The sequence below is a fragment of the Chenopodium album genome, chromosome 13, assembly GCF_948465745.1.
Source record: "Chenopodium album chromosome 13, dcCheAlbu1.1, whole genome shotgun sequence".
Taxonomy (NCBI): domain Eukaryota; kingdom Viridiplantae; phylum Streptophyta; class Magnoliopsida; order Caryophyllales; family Amaranthaceae; genus Chenopodium; species Chenopodium album.
Window position 1 is genome coordinate 25,226,020 of NC_137846.1, and position 20,728 is coordinate 25,246,747.

At 34.2% G+C, this 20,728-nt stretch overlaps 1 protein-coding gene across 1 annotated transcript; it reads right to left on the reverse strand.

Moving 5' to 3' along the window:
• Positions 1-1,274: 1,274 nt before the first annotated feature.
• Positions 1,275-15,654, reverse strand: LOC145574712 (phenylalanine--tRNA ligase alpha subunit, cytoplasmic-like). Its single transcript, XM_081632561.1, has 19 exons — positions 15,520-15,654; positions 14,433-14,594; positions 13,649-13,771; positions 13,471-13,563; positions 12,434-12,490; positions 11,746-11,801; positions 11,490-11,582; positions 10,549-10,639; positions 8,768-8,805; positions 8,595-8,633; positions 6,889-6,965; positions 6,250-6,334; positions 5,770-5,866; positions 4,418-4,514; positions 4,020-4,091; positions 3,605-3,671; positions 3,197-3,322; positions 2,620-2,674; positions 1,275-1,601 (listed from the first exon to the last, which is right to left on the reverse strand). The coding sequence occupies exons 2-19, from the start codon at positions 14,577-14,579 to the stop codon at positions 1,548-1,550; spliced, it is 1,467 nt and encodes a 488-aa protein (XP_081488687.1). The 5' UTR covers positions 14,580-14,594; positions 15,520-15,654; the 3' UTR covers positions 1,275-1,547.
• Positions 15,655-20,728: the final 5,074 nt, after the last annotated feature.

Genomic DNA, 20,728 nt, shown 5'->3' on the forward strand with positions numbered 1-20,728 from the left:
ATCACAGAGTTAATTTACCAGTATTAAATCTCATCTCTCGAATCTCGACTTAACCATTTATAAATTAGTCCGCCTATTGAAACTAAGCCTAAACATCAATTCTTATCTCTCGAATCTCGAATCAATATTGCATAACTCATACAATTAAACCAGGTCTAATCTAATTGCATAGCATTAAATCAATCAATAGGGAATTAATTAAGCATTGACAATCAACAATAACAAATTACCCCTTCATATTATTTATGGATCCCCATAGCTCTAGAAAGAAAACTACTCACGCATAATTAAATCTAAACTAATCAAAGCAATTAAACAAGTCATGATAAAATAAAGAAATAAAATTACTGAAATTAAAAGAGAAGAAATCGTTATCAAAGTTAACGGAAATAATGAGTTGAATCAAGAACAAAGTGTAAAGTCGTAAAGAGAGGAAATAAAACTAAGTAGAGAGAGAAAATCTAAGAGAAGAGGTAACTAATACTAAAAACACTAAATCGTACTTATACAAAAACTCCTAACAAATCCTAATTAGAACTAAGTAAATCACCGAAAACACCCCATTAGAAACACGCGCCCGATCGGGCGCCCGCCTTTTTCTTCGTTCTCTGATCCTGGGCAGCCGCCCGATCGAGCGAAAGGTTGCCCGATCGAGCCCGGCTATGCTTGGACTTGGATTGGGCTTCACTTCTTAGCCCATTCCGAATTTCTACTTTGGGGCTTGATTACTCGGTGTCCAATGCTCGGTATTTCACATGTCGAGCCCTTAATCACCGGCTCGATGACTCTAACCGGCCCTGGGCTATGAAAAGTGGTCGTGCTCCTCCAATGCTCGTAGTCGCTCCATAAAATATCGGGAAAATGCTCCAAAAGTACAATTCCCTATAAAACTCAACCAAAACTACGAAAACACTATAAAACACCAATTATTAATAAAAGTGGCTCTAAAAAGCCAAAAACACTACCAATTATGACCAAGGGACGGGGGTAAAATACTATATAAAATAGACATATCATTTTGCGTGTTTAAAAATACCTCAATTTGCGTGAAACACGCAAAACAAAGCATTTTCGATCATTTTTTGTCAATTCTAACCTCAAATTAGATCTATAGGACCAAAATACCCCCTAATTCTATGAAGAGTGTGTTTTGCACACGAAATTCGAATAAATTTTTTTAAAACCATTAGATTTAACGGTTTCTTGACGTTAGGTGGTAAAAAATAATTTTTTGATTTTTTTTGTGATAAATGTCAAATTTTCCAAAAAAAAAATAAATAAATAAAAAATAATAATAATAATAAAATAACTGAGCTTGACAGTTATACAAGTTTTGAATGGGAGATATTGTAGTTACAAAGACAAATTGCTAGGAATCAACAATAACGAAAAAAATACACAATCAAGAAAATGTCCTAAAAAGAACAGCATTAATTTATAAAATTGGTACGGAACTGATGTCACAAAATATAATTTAGCTTTGCTAGAAGTTAAGCTAAAAATAAAAATCAAATGAAATATTTGCATTTAGCTTTCGAAATTGAAAGCTATTCAAGCCCAATTCTGCAAATGGGATTCTTCTTCATCAATCCCAGATCAACCTAACGACCAAGAAACGTAAAGTATTATAACAAAAAACCAATAATGAATTCTAATACTACCTCCGTTAACTATTATGTGCAACTTTTACTATTTTTGGTCGCTAAACATTATGTGCAACAAAAAAAAATTATTTCCTTTGTTTCAAAAAAAAAAAAAAAAAAAATTTATTTCCTCTTTTAGTAAAAAAAAAAAACTGGTGAAAAGACCACTTTACCCTCCTTTAAAAAATTAAAATACAATTAACCAAAATCCATCTCCATTCATCTTCATCTGCATTCATCTTCCCCCATATTTTCTCTCTCCTCTTTCAATCTCATTAATATCTCTTCATCTTCTTTATATCTTTTTTCTCTCTTCAACTTTCAAAAAAATTGTAGCGGGCTTCATAGATTTGAGATCTTCCTTCTCTTTCTTCAACTTTCAAGAAATTCAATTCGTGGTGGGTATTTCGAATTGGTGGTGATTTCGCGGTGGGTTTTTCGAATTGGTGGTGATTTCGAATTAGGGATTTCGTGAGAATGGTAGCCTGGATTTCGTGGGGGTAGATTTCGTGGGAGTGGGGATTTTTTCGAGGTGGTGCTTGGGTTTCGTGGAGGAGAGTTTCGTGGGGCTGGTGGCCTGGGTTTCGTGGGGCTGGTGGCCTGGGTTTCGTGGGGCTGGTGGGTTTTGTATAGGTGGCTTTTGTGGAGGTGGTGGGTTTTCATGGGGGTGTTGGTGGTGGTGGGTTTTTGTGAGGGTGTTGGTGGCGATGGTGGGTTTTTATGGGGGTGGTGGTGGTGGTGGTGGGTTTTCGTGGGGGTGTTGGTGGTGGTGGTGGTGGTGAAGCGGTGTGAGTGGTGTTGCGTGGTTGGTTGGTGTTGGTGTTCTTCTTTCTCTCTCTTCACCTTAATTACATGCCCTTTTAATTTACTAATCACAATTATGAAATTTTGCATTGGAATCCATGTCATGCCCCAAAGTTGCAGATAATGGTTACAGAGGTAGTATAATATAAATAAATAAATAAATAATTCATACCTTGTGCCCGAATAGATCTCGTATGTTATCAATTCCATACAAGATCATCGTAGGCCTGCAAAAGGAAAAAGAAAAAAAAAAAAAAAAAAAAAGATTGAAGCTACATAACTAAATAGTTTCTCTTTTCACAGTGCTCGCATATAATGTCAAATTTAATTACATACATTTCAAGATAGGACATGATCTCATTTCTACGGTTCCAAAAAAAGCCATTAATTGTCACGAATTATTCGAAAGCCATGACAAGTTTTTCATCAAATATCAATCCCCCTTCACCTTTTCTTCTCTGTTGGTTCTAGTCATCTCTTTGCTATAATATAAGGAAATCAATACTATATATTCTTATAAGAAATCATAGTTTTTCTATCAGCTAAAGTTGCCACAATATAAGGAAATCAATACTATATATTCTTATAAGAAAACATAGTTTTTCTATCAGCTAAAGTTGCCACGATATAAGGAAATCAATACTATATATTCTTATAAAATAGAAAACATAGGTCAGTTTGCTTGAAATTACACTAACAAAATTGCAGCTGGTATATCTTAAGTGCAATGAAACCATATTTAAGCTCACCTCTCAAGGGATAACCCCCATGCAACTACACGGACATCATCTGGAAGCCCCATAGGAAGCAACATCTCGGGTCTGAACATACCCGAATTTCCTATCTCCACCCACTTTCCAAAGCCTTCATGATAACTGGCAAATCAAAGATTAAAGGTTTCAATGCAAGTGACAATTTGGCAAATTTGCAAACAAATAAAACAGGTCCCAACGGGACAAGTTTGGTTTATTTTTCAGTCCAAACTGGTTTATGCATACCCACAAATATGATCATGGACACAGCAGTACACTGCTCTAAAATAATACATATACTAGTGCAAAAGAACCCATGATTTATTTTTTTTATAAAAAAAAAGATATTTTCTTTAAATCACAATGACAGGAATTGTACACTATTGTTCTTAAAAAATCTCTTACCTGAAGATTTCCATACTAGGTTCAGTGTAAGGGTTGTATGCAGGCTTGAAACGAAGTTTTGTCATCCCTGCACAAATCATGAAACACTTCTTTACATCACCAGGGGGGTCATCCAAGTTGAAATCAAAGTATTGCTTTAAAGCTATATTCCAGATTCAGAGATCTGATAGTAGTCTTAAGAAAAAGTTTAAATGATGTATATGCTGAGTAGCATCCTGCCAAAGCTTAATTTTGGTTTTCTAGTCATCAAAAGAGTTTTAAGAAAAATGCTGAGTAGCATCAAGAAATAAGTTGGATTTATATTCTCACTTTTGGCATATTCAGATTCTCTCAGGCAAATAGACCATAGAATAATTTGTAACATGACACTAACAAGAGCTAGACAATAACTTGAATAAACAAAGACAAATCTTACCTAGACGTGAAAAAAAGTCATGCAGTACGCCAATAAGATCCCCTAGGGTGAGACCACGATCACATATAAGGCCTGAAATGAGAAAATACATAATTAGGCGAGTAACAAACAACAAATTCTCATTATTTTATCAGAGAAAATTTGATGTGCTGCTAATTCAAAGGTACCTATTCAAAACCAAACACTTAAGAGCAATAAATGTTAACACAGATGTAACCCAAGTTTAATTATTTTATTTATTTTAAAACAATTCGCCATGCAATAAGAAATTGGCCCTGTTGACCTTAAAGGATACACTGTCATGAGAATTAAAATTTGCAACCAACCTTTGCCAACCTCGTACCCAATTTTCAGAAATAGGACTACTGCCCATCTAAGAAATAATAAAAATAGTTCACCTTCTATCTGATGGAATTCTGCCAAGTGCGTCCTGTCAACAGCTTCATTTCTGAACACACGATCTATTGAAAAGTATTTTTGAGGAGCAAATGGTTTCTACAAACATAAGAAAAGACATGATCAGAAAAAAGATACATCAATCTAATTGAACACTATAATTTGGCAGAGTCATTAAGCATAAAGATACAGATCAAATAGAAGGATAAAGGAGTATTAAAGCAAAAGACCTCTCCATATCCAATGTAGAACATAATATGGTTTCATGTCTTCACCACTTACTAAACATTTTTGCCAAACATTTTACAAATTACAATTAATTTATTAAATTTTTATTTAATAAAGGGTTATTTGTGGACTTCCATGTTGATAGCTTGAATCTTGAGCTGAATATTGTTAGAATTGTTGTTCTGATAGACTGATTTGCATCATTAGCCATACATTAGGTGTGTCTTTGACTCCTTGGCTTTTCTTGCCAATTTGCCATGTTATCTAGTTTAGGATTCTACATGAATTAGGGTTTCTTAGGTTGGTTCGTAGTGTATATAAACAAGTATCCATTCATTGATTTCTTTTTGGTCTACTCAAATCCATATCAATGATAGAGGAACAAAAGGGCCTATTAAGGACTAGGGTTGATTTATTATATGTTACACGAACATGTAAACATCTATCCATTTAACTATCCATAAATACACACATGAAAACAAAAAGGCATGGTATTCACATCTCTTCTGAAGTAAATGTATACTGCCCCCATAAACAACTATTCGGCTGATTATCCATCTATCCACCCATGAATACACATGAAAACAATTAAAAAAAAAATACCATGGCATTCTCTTTACTTTTGAAGTAAATGTTATACTGCCTCCATTAACCATCCAGCTGGTAGGCCACATTTGATTAAAAGGGTCAAGACTCCACAAGAGCTAAACTAGAATCACATAACAGGTCTAATCCATGTCCTTTTAGATGATTAATAATGAGAGTTTAAATTGCAACTTACTAAATCTAGATTTTTTTGTTAGTAAAAGTAAGTATAATTTACAAGCAGAGGGAATACTTACGTACAAGTTAGACTTTACAAAATGGAATGACATTAAAAAAAAAAAAAAAAGAAAGAAAAGTTTATATTTCTTTTGTGCATATGTAAATAACCACTATTCAGCACCCAAACATCAAATATGAAGACATTCAATTTGGAATAGAAAGATAACAATTAAGGCAATGGCAAAATGACGTCAGTTATTCTATACAAAATATGACAGCTCAAAAGAGACAGAGAGGGCCCTTAGAGGTTCGACTACCACAAATTACTTACAGCAATTAAATCATTACAGTCATAAAATACCTGTGCCAGTTTATATAGCATTCTTGAAGAAACAGCAGTTGTATGTGTTCGCAAAAGATTTTTGTTCGCCTCCTCTCTTTTCCAGTCATATCCATACCTACGTTAAACATAATTCAGAATAATCAAGGGACAATTTTAGAACAAAATATTAAACACTACTTACAGTTTCTAGGTAACTTAGGGACGTGTAAATATTTTAAGTGGCTAACTCCATGTTTCATATTTACATACTTAGAAAAACGGAAAAAATGACAAAACAGCACCCCAGGAGTGACACTACCTTAGTTTTATTTTAGCAGACATTTTTTAGGCATGTTTGCCAATGAATACTTTTAAATATAAATATCTTTAATTATCATTGAGCAAAAGTCAAGTAAATTTGATATTTGGAAACGTGTCAGCTAAAAAGAAACTGAGGAAGTAAAATGTTAGTAGATAGAAGAATGAGATTGAATAATATAAAGGAAGAAGAATGTATACCCTCTGGAACCATAACCACCCGATTCGTGAACACACTTTACCCTCTCAACATAATCTTCAGGCAGCCATTGTGTAGTGGACGGTTCTGCAGAGTAGCAATTACATATTCAATAAGCACGAAAACCAATGTTGCAAATTAGGTTGGCACCTCGTAAAAGTAAGCATCATAGCTAGGTCAGTGTAGAAAAACTATAAACCCTAGATTGTCCAAGGACATTTAAAAAAATGAAGATCTTTAAGATTATCCATTCTCTTAAAGCAAAAAAACAATTGTGGAATAATATAAATATATTAGGACATCAGTATAAATCAAGAAACCATCCACAATCTCTAAAATGAGCATCATGTAATTAACATCAGACAACACAATTAAAGTGGTTTTATAATAACACAGCAATAACAACAATAACAATCATTCCCAACAAAACAACAAAATCAGGGCTAGGACAGGTATGACGTACTCAGCCTTCCAGGAACTTCTCGAAAAATCCCAAAAAATTATATGGTAATATTACAGAGAAATTGCAGATAAAGTGAAGGTTTACCTACGGTTGGACAATAAATTTCAAAAGAATTGATACAAAAGATGGAACAATAGATGTCTAAAAGATGTTATAAACATGATAAATTAAAACAAACCTTTCAGAAAAAAAGTGTCATGTGAATCACGAGCTGGGTGTTGTTGTGGCTGGAACAACGCATCAAAATTCCAAAAGCTATAAGAAAAACATTATATTCATCAAACATAAATAAATAAAAAAAATCCAAGCAAAACATCAAGATGCAAATTCCCAAGTCCAACTAAAAATATCCCTGTATTGGGTAGTGCAAATATGTTGTCTGCTATACATTAGAATGATTTTTTTTTTTTTTTTTTTCAGCTCACATAAAAAGTAAGTCATGAACCTTGAGACATTGTTATGTGACATTGACACATTGTTATGAAAAATTATAAAAATTTTATCTTGCAACTTGGAATCTACCCACATAACAGCCTCAATCACAAAATCCTACACCACATAATGGCTTATGCTTAGCTGTTGAGTGGTAGTAAACAATTAGTTTTAAAGATTGCCAAATTAAATGGGTGAACAGACTGCTTTAAATAAAATAAAATAAAAAACAACAGGGCTGTGAACACCCCCTCCCCCCCAACAGCACATCTACATGAGCTTTTAGATACCAAGCATTCATCCTTTACAGGAATTAGCCAAATTACACATAAAGAAATCATACCACACTAGCATATTTAATAAATTTTACATTATGGAGAAATTTTTTAGATTGTTCAATTTTAACATATACATAAGAGCCTTTAGACGCCAAGTGTTAATCTTACTGACGAATATTGTGAAAAGTTCATTGGACACGGGTAGGGGGTCAAGGAAAAAATCTAAATTTAAAAAAAAAAATTCCCAAAGAAAATTTAAAATCATACGCAGTTTTAATGTGACCGAAGCATTTCCTTACAATTAAAGGGAAAATTCTGCCATAAAACCAGTGTTGCTCTACGGTACAGAATGTTGGGATTCTAAGAAGGAGCACATTAAAAAGATGCAGGTTACGGAAATGCGCATATAAAGGTGGATGTGCGGGAACACCCTAAGAGATAAAATCAAAAATGAGGTTATTCGCAAGAAAGTAGGTGTGGTAGGCATTGCAGACAAACTAAAGGAAAATCGTCTGCGTTGGTTTGGGCATATAAGACGGAGACCCAAGGATGCACCGGTACGAGAGTGGAAGAGTGGGACCTTGGAGGGTGAAACGATGGAGAGGGAGACCGGAAATGACTTGGTTGGAAGGAGTTAGGAAGGATATAAAATATATGGATTTGCATGAGGATGGCATTGGATCGTAAGGGATGGAGGAAGATTTTTTTTGATGACTACACGGAATAGTCACTTTTGATTCATTACTAGACCCCATTTAGGGGATTAAGACTTTGATTGATTGATTGATTGATTGCAGTCCTTATTTTCCAAAGGAAAACCCATATCAAATAATAAAATAAAATGAATAAAAAGCCACCTCAACAATGGCCACCTATATATTTTTTAATATAAGAAATGGTAAGCCGACATGACACGGAAAGGTCATATGACACAAAACTTGCATTAGATATTAAAATAAATGGAATAAGACAACAGGTATGGGAGAATTTAAGGCTTTCTTTGAATTCAGCAAATAATAAATTTTTAACTTGTTACACATAGCACAAAATAGTACATATTTGCATGACAATATTAAAATTATAAAATACAAATAGGCTAATAGCATAGATCAGGAAGTTAAAAGTATTAAACTAGTAGACAACAGACAAGTATTACATGAAAGAACAAACGTACCTGCTTTCGACATAATTGTTTGTTGGCATTTCCTCAAAGCTGCGCCCAGACCAAGACAAATTTGTAAAGCCAATAAAATATCAATAGTGATCAGAGAAAATTCTTTCATAAAAATAAATACATGAACAAGGAAATAGAACGCAATAAAAATAGAGAGACGAATGGAATCGTACCCCATCTGAAGAAATATGTCTTTCAATTGCTTCCGAACCTGAAACATTGAATGATATTAGACATAACAAAAATTTAAAATACCAGTTGACAAATCAGGATGATGAGGAAAATAATAGAAATTAAGAAAAGAAATCTGACAGGCAAGAGTTAAGATTTTAGCAAAGTAAAAAAAATAAATAAATAAATAAATTGAGCGAAAACTAAGAATAAAAAAAGTTCCTTGTAAAATCTTATGGACTTAGCGAGTAAGCATTTTCCTTCACCTAATAAAAGCGCATCTGCTACATTGAATGCCCTACATTGATCCTATCTTCTAACATCTCTTGTTAAATTACCATCATATTGTTCAATTGGCAAAATATACCTCCTTTTTTTAAAGTACTCAAGAACTCAACACTTCACACTTTTGCGCTTGCCAATGTAAAACCATGACCATTAATATTTGTAATGTATATTTGTAAAATAAAATAAAAAATAAAAAGATATTCCGAGAATAAAAACTGAGACCCAATTAAACAAAAAAAAAGGCAGAAAGAACATATAGGCGTTTGAAAAAAAACATACAAGTGTTTAACAAAGAACATGTTTGTGTTTGACAAATAACATGCATTACCAAAGAACATAAAGACATTACAAAAAGAACGTGATAAAAACTTTATCAAAATTTCATGAAAAATTATACATCAACGGAAAAAATCTTTACCAAAAAATCATTTTCCTAAAAGTAGTTTTCTCTCTGTCCAAAAATTCAAATTTCCACAATAATTTTCAACTAAAATTATTTTGCTAAAAATAGTTTTCTCTCTCTAAAATTATTTTCAACTAAAAGTAATTCAAAATTTCATTTTCAAATTAAATTTCAAAATTCAAAATTCAAAATAACATATGTTAAAAGAACACTAGTTATAATGTAAAGAACATATAGTTCATACCAAAAGAACACACCGATCAAACTCAAAGAATGTACGATAATAAACATAATTTAAAATATGATGTATGATAATGTAATAAAAAAAAAAAAAACATACTTCCTCCGTTCTTTTTTACTTAACCCATCTTTGACTTTTACGCTATTCACCACCCCTCCTTTAACCGTCTTTTGTGAATGATATGTAAGGAAAAATATATTCATGTGATATCTTTTTGAATTCGTCTCAGTAAGTATTATCATAGTATACAACTTATATAACTTTTACTTATGGAATATTAAAATTATTGATCACTAAAGTTTTGCATTGGCAAGCGTGATAAAAGAAACAGGTCAAGTAAAAAAGAATAGAGGAAGTATATAGAATTTGTGCGTCACTCATTACCTCAAAAGAACATACGAGCCAAATTCAAATAACATACTTAGTATTATTGAAACCCAAAAAACATGTTTAATCAACATATGTTAAAGAACATAAGTATAAAAGAACATATTATCAAACATATACGGGTATGTTCTTTGTCAAACATAAGTATGTTTTTTGTCAAATACAATATGTTCTTTTTCAAATACATGTATGTTCTTTCCGCCTTTTTTTTTTTTTTTTTTGTTTAACCGAGTGCATTATGACCCGGGTGTACCATCCTATTTTCAGATTTCTGAAAGTTCTAACCACACAATCAGCAACTATTTATAACAATAGTACAATAACATGCAGTTATGCAATTCAAAATTTAAAATTAGTCAAAAAGTAGCATTTAAACTAAATAACAAATTGCTGCAACCAAATGGAAATGCTTAAAAACTACCCCTGGAAAAGAGAATTTAAGCAAATAGAACCAGCACCCTAACCTTGAGTAAGGGATGTAAATGACCACCTTCAGGTGGAAGACCTTTAGCATTAAAGTTGTATTCTTTGAGTTCCAAATCCTTCCAGGCACCACTTGAGATAACATGCCAGCATTAGGAAAGTCAAACAGCAGGAAAAAAAAATTCTTAAACCAAGCTCCCACCACAATGTCAACAAGTCACACAAAGTTTGCTCATAGCAACACAAGTACAGATTACACTCATTACAGAGCACCAAGGCACAAAAGGCTAATTGGTAAGTATGCCAAAATTGGAGAGAGGGTATGTGACAATGAAAACTGTGGAAAAGGATCACATGACACAACAGCTTCACAAATGGAACAAGGCCTGAAGGCCAACAGATTTTCAAACCAATTCATCACTGAAGCTTAAAGATTACCACTTGGAACACCATCAATTTATCAGAGCAATACCAGGCTTATGCAATAAATGCCAACATGTGTGCATGTGTATTTATATATTGCAAGTCGGGCTAAGTAAGCTAACAATATCCATTATAATCAATTTCTACCTAAGTTTTTAACCTTGTTCACTTAAAGGTCAAGCAAGCTGTAGAAATTTATTTCCCCATTACATGGTCTCAAAAAATAAAAATGATTGCAAGCTATTGCTGTCCTTGAATAGTTAAAATGGCTTCAGAATATGTCCACTGATCACTCTCTTATATGGGGAATACTCAATTAGTACAAGAGGAAGAAATTAGGTTTCGTGCTTAGATATCTAATTTCACAAAATAATTTATGTTCTCTTCTTCTTAGTTGACACATTTTTAGACCAGGAAAAGCACAGCAGCATTGAAATTGCTCTTTACATTATAAAATGGGAGTAATGCACCATGAATAGAGAACATCCGTAGCAGCTAACTGAATAGTGCACTTATGCAAAAAAACACCCTTTCCCAATCAGATGCATCAGTGAAATACCTTTGCAAATGCTCTCGAGTCAGATCAGTTGCTGCTTTTTTCCTTTTTGGGGCATAATTTGGACCCTTTCGAATCGAATATCCCTTCCATGTACTAGCAAATACAAACGATGAGTTAGCAGTGTAACAGCTCGCAATGTGCATGCAGGAGACAAAAGCATAAGAACAGTACATGATAAGAAACTAGCATAGAGTCATTATCCAATATGTCAGCTGAAAACAGAGAGAGTATAATAAGAGAGCATGAGAAATCTTACTGCAAGTTTATCAGTTTTCTCCGTTTGAGAGCATCAATATCATCTTGCTTAACCACCTGCAGACAAGAAATTCGCCAATTAAAGCTAAACAAAGAGACCATAGAAAAATTTCCTTAATATAAGGCAGACAAATTATCAAAGGAAAACACAAACAAGTAGCAAATTAAGAAGCATACCTACAAATTTAAAACTGTTTAAACTTTAAATAACTACAGTTTTCATCGCAATAACCTATTATGAAACACCAAGAAGTCTGGAATTCTGGATGGATCAATAATATGAATTCTAACCCCCAACCAGCCAAGCCTTGTAAAGAGGTTACTACCAAAAGTCCCGCAAAAAAATTGTTTATCAAAAACAGAACACCATAACCAGTAGAGCACTTACTGCCCCGGCCAAACAATATATAAAGGCAGAACCAAAGGATCCACTCTTATTCATAGAAACATAGGGCATTTTTCCAGATTCGAAGTAAATATTTAGTTAAGTTTAAATTCATGGAAGCAACCCACTACAGCAAAATTACAATACTCACATACTCTAACAACAAACAGATCAGAGAACATCGTTAACTGTTCAGATAAATACATTGGAAGATGCTACTAGTTCCTAAGCCTGAGGAGTGGGACCTCATCACATAAATACTGTCCGCATTTAAAATACCAAATGAGTAAAGACACCATCTCACCTTCTCAGCTTGTATATGTGTAAGCAAGTCCTTGACCTTATCGTCAACATGTTGAACCTGCAACAGAAAACTAAATTATTATTCATAAAATCAAACTACATAAACACAAATATATACATATATAGATAAGCTTACATTTGTACTTCACTTTTACCAAAACAACCATCACCTCTATGTACAATGTATTTGATAGAAAGGTCAAACATTATAACCCTAAAACCCTTTTCTTCTTATACAATTTGACACCAATTAATGAGCATCAAGGCACCAAACAAGGCTTGGCTCACTTGATAACGTTCTTCCCTTAGGGGTTCGAATTTTGAAAATGAGGGGGTGGGGAAATGGGGATCCCCTTACCTGTCCCCTACTCACAAATACTAGCCAAAGAAACTATGAAGATTGAGGTATGGTCAGGGTTCACCTCCACACCTGTTTAAAATTTTAAAAAGTGAATACTAAGGCACTGTGCTGAGTCATGTCTTTCAAATATAGAGACCAAAATTTTGCTACGACTGATATACAGTTTCCAAGCCCTTAGTACACCTTGTGTGGTCAGTCTTAGTCGATTTCAATTCACATCATAGCAGATTGCAAATCAAAGCTAAAGTATGAAGGAATTGATAGCATAATGTATGCAAATACAAGCCCGAAACACACAAATGTATATTTTTATTGGTTTTCTGACAACACTTACAAGGTGTTTGGTACACACAACTAAGGTATAAGTTATGGATATGAAGTTGCTAAAAGCCTAAAACTCATACATAGTGTTTGTTTAGGAAGATTTCATTTTCTAAACCTATACCTCAAGCTCACAAGGTATTGGGTTAAAAAACCTAAGGTGGGAGACGGGTATGTCCGTATGTATCATACCAAACCCATATTCCTGAACAAAACGCTACACTTGGAATAAAGAATCAAGTTCAAAATCCATGATTCTAAACTCATACCAATTTGTGAACCAATCACCCCTTTCATATGTTTCAAGAGCCTAAGATAATTCAATCTTGCCCATAATGGAACTTCAAGAAATTTACCTTTCTGGATACCAATTGCTTTCCTCTCTCCACCCACTTATTCTTCATAGCCTGAGAAAATCCAATCTTAAAAACAGAAGGATCCACCTTTTTCTGCATCCAACATGAAAACTCACATCAAGATCCTTCACTTTATCAAAAAGAACAATCAAATATACAGCAAGCAAAAACTGCCAACCTGAAGTTCATCAGGCGAAATACCCTCGGGTGGTATAGCTGAGAAAACTTGCATTTCAGGAGAGCCTGCAGCAGCATAAAGTTTTCCTTCTTCAGTGAGAACCCAGTTTTCCTTCTTAATATCCTACAATGGCAAACAAACATATTCACTATAATAAATGCAATAAAAGCATAAATCCAACAAAAAAAATTGGCCTAATATCCTGTAATTTCAAAAACACATATTAGCGATCAATACTCCAATTTAATTCAAGAAATACCTTTCCAAAAGCCTAAATCAATAGGCAAAGGCGCAAACAATTTTAACTTTTACATTTCATCAAGTTAAACAAACTGAACTAAATTCACAAATAGGCACTCAAGTTACACCCTCCATTTGCATTATTAATAAATAAAATGGCTACCACAAAGGAAAATAGTAGTTGCTAAACCTCCCTGTCAATAATTTCCCATCCAACCAACACATTAACACCAGTTTTTTTTATTAATTTGTAAAATTTGGAAATTAAAAAACCATAACACATTCTTCACCTCTAATTAAGCAAAAAGATCTGTGCATACTAAGCAGATTTAGACCTTCTCAGACAGCATTCACTTTCAATTTTCTAAACCGCCAAGAAAAAAGAGGACTTTTGATAAAACAAATTCAAGTACAACCAAATCAAAATAAACTGCATAATTCAGCTTCAAGAAAATAGACAAATCCCCAATATGTAATTTACTAAGCAATCATTCAGTTCTAGAGTTGAAAGAAAGCAATAAAACATGAAAGAGAGAAGAAAAACCTGAGCAAGAACAAGCCCATAGCCATTAAGGCTCTTGGTAACATTGATCACTTCATCATGATCAATCCCAAATTCACTGGCAAATTTTCCAGAATCTGGAATTTCTTCGGTCTTTTCCAAATAGAGCAAAATAGCGTCTTCCGCCATCTTTCGCTAATAATCCTACAATACTTGATTTGTATTATTTGTCGATAATCATAGGTGGGTATGCAAGAGAGAACTATTTGACATTTGATGAGTATTAATAAAAACAAAAAGAGTAAAAATAATACTCCCTCCATTCCATAATATAATTCCTGTTTTCCTATTTTAGAGAACCAAAATGTTGTTCTTGTTTCTATTTTTGAATAGTATGTAAAGACCATTATACCCTCACTTTTTTTAACTTTATTCATTGTAGTTCCTAATTTACCCTTGAATTTTGCACATGTCTTGTACTTTTTTCCATTTTCTCTCTCTAAACTTTTGTCTATGATTGTACTTTTCACTTTTATTTATGTAAATCATCCGCTTTTCCCTCCTATTTTTTAAATACCGTGAAAAAACACAAACAAGAACTATATATTATGGGACGGAGGGAGTAAATAATTAAGCACTTATACAATACGCGCTTCTCCAACAACAATAAAGGGTCACATATCGCCTCTTACTAACTTTTATACCAATGTGTCATTTGGGTGCTAACTTCTATACCAATGTGTCACAATTTTTATAATTGGCTTGCTAATCATTAGGGGTACTTGGCTCAAGCAGGCCCATCCCTGAGGCAGGGAAAGAGATCTAATTTCATATTCAATTATCTCGAAAAATACATAATTTTAAGGATAATTGATTCAATAATCAAATCAGGCTTATAATTTTCTTTTCTTTTGGTTATGATGTTTCATAATCTAAGAATTTAGAACCAATAGTTCAGATTTTCGAACCCTAAACTTAAAGCACTGATAATTAAATTAAAGCACTGATAATTAAATAAGCACTGATAACATAAACCCTAACTTTAAAGCACTGATTATCAAATAAACACTGATAATATAAACCCTAGATTGTGAAATTGATATGACGATAATAAAAACAAACAACTTACCTCAGAAGCTGCTTCAATGGTGGATACAAGAATTAGACTCAACGGAGAACGTGAACTGCGCTTCAATGGAGAACGTTGAGTGCGCGCTTCAATGAAACAACTGAGAGAGGTAGGATTGGAGGCCTTCGAGCCTTGTTCAAATCCATGACCCGCCATAGTTATAAATGGGTTAGATCCGTAAAATAGCTAAATGGGGCGGGTCTTTATATGATCGTCCAATTACAGATTTACAGGGCGGGTCTTTATATGATCGTCTAATTACGGGGCAGGGCGGTCCTTATAACAGTTTGGAAAATTTGCAAATTACAGCCATTTAAAATTACTATTTTACGAATTGCAGTCATTTACAAAAAATTCCAAATTGTAGCCCAAAAATTTTTATAAATTGTAAATTGCAGCCCGATTCAACTTTTTCATCGATTTACGTGTCGAAAAATATTCAGTTAAGGTTTTAGGGGTCATTTTATTCCTTGAGATTCCGAATTGAGCTCGGAATTAGCAAAAAAAATAACGCAAGTGCCTCGTTTTTACAGCAAATATTAGTTGCCCACAAATCGATACATTTTTGTCACGCAAAACGAAGCACTTATGTTATTTTTTTGCTGATTTCGAGCTCAATTCGGACCCTAAATGCTTGCAATTTGCAATATACAAAATTTAAATGCTATAATTGGCAAATTTTCCTAAGAGTTTTAAGTAAACATGTTCTTAAAAATAGGAAAAATTAGAAAAAATAATCCCAATTTTCATCAATTTTGGTACAATAATCCCAACTTTTGATTATTCTGAAATAATTCGAATTTTGGGGGTCTTCTTTTTCTTCAATCCCAAATACCGGTTACCAGTTAAATGAGTTAATTTTTTTTTTTTAATAAAAGTGACACGAGTCACAAATTAATTGGCTAAAAATATATAAAAAAAATTAAAAAAATAAAATTAAAAACAAAATTAAAAAAAAAAACCACCAGCCAAAGCCCCAACCACCCAGCCAATCCGGCAACCCGCCCATGCCAGCCACCTCCCTCGTCGGACCTCCGGCCTTCCCCCACCCCTAGAGTCGCCGCTCCGAGCCAAACCACCATCCCCCTCCCCGAAACTCCCACATCACCAGTCAAACCCCCAAAAACCACCAGCCCCACTCTTTAAAACCCCAAAAACCACCGGCCCCACTCTCAAAAATCCCTCAAAGCCACTAGCCCACTCCCGAAAACTACCAAAAACCCCTCCCCCACCATCGAAAACCCTAGAAGCTAGGGTTTTGAGTGGGGGAGGAGTGTTTTTGGAGTTTCGTGGCTGGTTACGGTGGTTGCATGGTTTTTGGTTGGTGATTTCGATGGTTGCGTGGGGTTTCAGGGAGAAGGGAAAACGACGACGCAAGGAGTGGGGGAGACTCGACGGCCTGGCTGTGGTGATGGAGGTTAGGATGGATCGGTGGGGTGGCGGGCTAGGCTGTGGTGGTGGTCAGGGTGCATCGGTAGGGGAAGGGGAAGCTGGGTGGTTTTCCAAATTTTTTAAAAAATTTTTTTGGACCAATCAGGACTGTATAATAGGTCATTGACTTTCGTTGACCGGTTTGGGATTGAGGAAAAGGAAGACCCCCCTAAAGTTCGGATTATTCCAGAATAATCCAAAGTTGGGATTATTGTACCAAAATTGATAAAAGTTGGGATTATTTTTTCTAATTTTTCCTAAAGATTGTATAAAAAAAATCACAAACTCTTATCAGCACTTTTTTAGATCTTCCATCTATTATTTGACAATCAATTTGGGGGAAAAATTAGGGTTATCAAATCATCATCTAATAAGTATATCAAATAGTTGATATGAAAAAAAAGGAGAGAGAAATTAATACCCTATGAAGAAAAAATGAAGGATGAATGTTTTTGGAAAGAGAACGTAAGAAATGGTGAAATGAAGCTTTTAAGAAGATATAAATGGTGATATATAATCTGAATATTTTTTAACCCAAAAAAAAAAAACCCCTTTGTTTGAGAGGGAGGTGGGTGGGGGTGTAGGCATCTCTACCTACACTAGGGTAACTTATGTTACTTTACTTTCCTTTCGTTTGTTGTCAACTCGGTTTAATTAATGTAATTTCAGCTGTTTTCAGAATAAGAAAAAAAATCCAAAACAAACTTACAAAGAATTGATACAATCTTTGGTGTGTTAATATTTGAGAAATCATATCATATAACTAATATATAAAGCTAAACTTTTAGCCAGGCTACGAGATATCGACATTTGACATTTTAACTTTTCACCAAGTGGCGCGCTACGTAGGCGACAATTAATTATTTGAATATATATTTTGTAGAATAGGATAAAAAAAAGTTGGATAAATTCAGTAAGATAAAAAAGTTATTTTTTTGTTTTATTTTCAATAAAATTTGGATGATTTAGTAGGATAAAAAATAATTTTAGAATTTCATGTTCACTAAAACTTTTGCTTTAAATTTTTATTTTCAATAAAATACCAATATTTCTATACAAATCTAGAGAAGTAAAAAAGGAAAAAAATTTAAAAAAATCAAAGAGACATGTTATGATATATTTATATATAATTGTTCTCTTAAGTTTTAACATGTAACTAGCCTTTCCTTAGATGTTCAAAAAATGATAGAGATCATAGCTTTAGACAGCTGTTCATTTTGTTGTAATTCTAATTTTTTTTAGATTGCTAAGTGATTATTAATCCCTAAAATATCCATAAACAGACAAGTATAGTTGTCAAGTGATTATTAATCCATAAAATACCCATAAACAGACAAGTATGATTGTCAAGTGATTATTAATCCATGAATAGAAAATTCAAGTATAGGACAATTCGGACATCGCCCGCGCACAAAATTAGTGGAAGAATAAAGAAAAACTAATATTTTTTAGGAAAAATTAGAAAAAATAATTTTAACTTTCATCAATTTTTATACAATAATCCCAACTTTGGATTATTTTGGAATAATCCGAACTTTGGGGGTCTTCTTTTTCTTCAATCCCAAACCGGTCAATGACCTATTATATTAGGTCACTTAACACGTGTCAAGCCCTGATTGGTCCAAAAATTTAAAAAAATAAAAATAAATAAAAAAAAAAATTCAGAAAACCACCCAGCTTCCCCTTCCCCCACCGATGCATCCTGACCACCACCACAACCTAGCCCGCCACCCCACCGATCCTCCCTAACCTCCATCACCACAGCTCAGGCCGCCGCGTCTCCCCCACTCCTTGCGTCACCGTTTTCCCTTTTCCCTGAAACCCCGCGCAACCACCGAAATCACCAACCCTAAAAACCACGCAACCACCATAACCAGCCACGAAACCCCAAAACACTCCTCTCCTACCCCGAAACCATAGCGTCTAGGGTTTTCGATGGTGGGGGCAGGGGTTTCGAGAGTTGGGTCGGTTGTTTTTTAGAGTGGGGCTGGTGGCTTTGAGGGATTTCGAGAGTTGGGCTGGTTGTTTTTGGGGTTTTTGAGAGTGGGGCTAGTGGTTTTTGGGGGTTTGACTTGTGGTGTGGGAGTTTCGGGGAGGGGGATGGTGGTTTGGCTCGGAGCGGCGACTCTAGGGGTGGGGGAAGGCCAGAGGTCGGCGAGGGAGGTGGATGGCATGGGCAGGTTGACGGATTGGTTGGGTGGTTGTTTTTTTTTTATTTTGTTTTTAATTTGTTTTTTTTTTTTAATATTTTTAGCCAATTAATTTGTGACACGTGTCACTTTAATAAAAAAAATTAACTCATTCAACCGGTAACCGGTATTTAGGATTGAAGAAAAAGAAGACCCTACAAGTTCGAATTATTCCACAATAATCCAAAGTTGGGATTATTGTACCAAAATTGATGAAAGTTGGGATTATTTTTTCTAATTTTTCTTATCTTTATTATAGATGTGTATGATTATAGCTTATGTATAGTATACTATATATTGTGTTAAATTAATTTATTATAGCAATACATAACTCCATAATAACCCAAGTATAGCTCAAGATCACCCAACCATGGGAAATAAACTAAAAAAAAAAAAATCAGACCTCTTGACCATAGCCTAAGGTGTTATAACACCAACTTAATGCAACCAATCACATTGACTCAAGCTTTGAAATAGTTTCAATTCTTTTTGTTTTTGATTGTCCTATATTATGACTCAAGTATATTATTGTTATTTTTATAAACAAAAAGAATTGAAATTATTTGAAATTTTGAGTTGTGTGATTACACGTGCATTGAAATTGGTGTTAAAACACCTTAGTCTATGGTCATAGGTCCGAATTTTTGGAGTTTATTGCCCATGATTGGGTGATCTTGAGTTATACTTGCATTGGTTGATTGAGTTATGAATTGCTTTATGCAAATGGATTTTTGAATTAAATTGTTTATGTATTTAGTATTAAATTGATTGTGTTTGCATATGTATGTGAAACAGATGGAAATGATTCATGATATGAGAAACAATTACTTTAACTTGCATTACTTGAAAGATGATGGAGTCACAGTTAGTGAATTCATGACTGGCAATCTACTTTAGCCTTAACCCTTTATGAAAAGTATAATTTGGAAGCTTTAACCCAACCACCTTGGATGGTTCTTTTGGCCTTATCCCATCTACCTAGAATTGTCAAATATCAACTTCTCTTTGACAAGTATGAGGATGTGATCAAGAAAAATAGGTTGTGGAATGAAAAACACCATCATGAAGGGAAGTGGTTAGCAAGCATGTCTAGCCTTAAGAGAGACTTGCACTATGTGGAACGTAAGTATGTGCCTAGGAGGAGAATTGTGAGATTTCCTAAACTTTTAAAGAACAGTTTCTTGAGAGAAGATGAACAAATGTACTACTTAAAGGCCCAACTACCTTTTTTATACCGCAAAGATCCTCATGAGTTTGTGTCATCCAGTGATGAGTCCATACCACCTCTTGGTAAGAGCAAGAATTACCCTTCTCCCATTCGTAATCCAAGTTATGAACCTCCACAACATCCAAGTCCAAAAGTCCACTTCCATGTTACAAAAAGGCCTAAAACACGTACCCAAGTTGTCAATCAAAAGCCACCAAGTCCAGAATATCATTCATTTTTCACCAAAAGTTCAACCAAAGCGCAATGCTTCTTCAAATCAACCTCGTGGTAGAGTTAGCCCAGTCAAAAGCCCAAGTTACACTCCTTATGCAAGCGCGGACAATAATCTAAGTGAATATGAGTCGAGTTCAGGGTGTACTCC

Excerpts from the sequence above, each read along its gene's own strand:
- LOC145574712 (XM_081632561.1), bottom strand. The coding sequence starts at position 14,579 with ATGGCGGAAGACGCTATTTTGCTCTATTTGGAAAAGACCGAAGAAATT. Across the intron at positions 12,491-13,470 it reads AGCAATTGGTATCCAGAAAG|GTTCAACATGTTGACGATAA; the intron begins GTAAATTTCTTG and ends TTTCTGTTGCAG. Across the intron at positions 10,640-11,489 it reads ACTCGAGAGCATTTGCAAAG|TGGTGCCTGGAAGGATTTGG; the intron begins GTATTTCACTGA and ends TGTTATCTCAAG.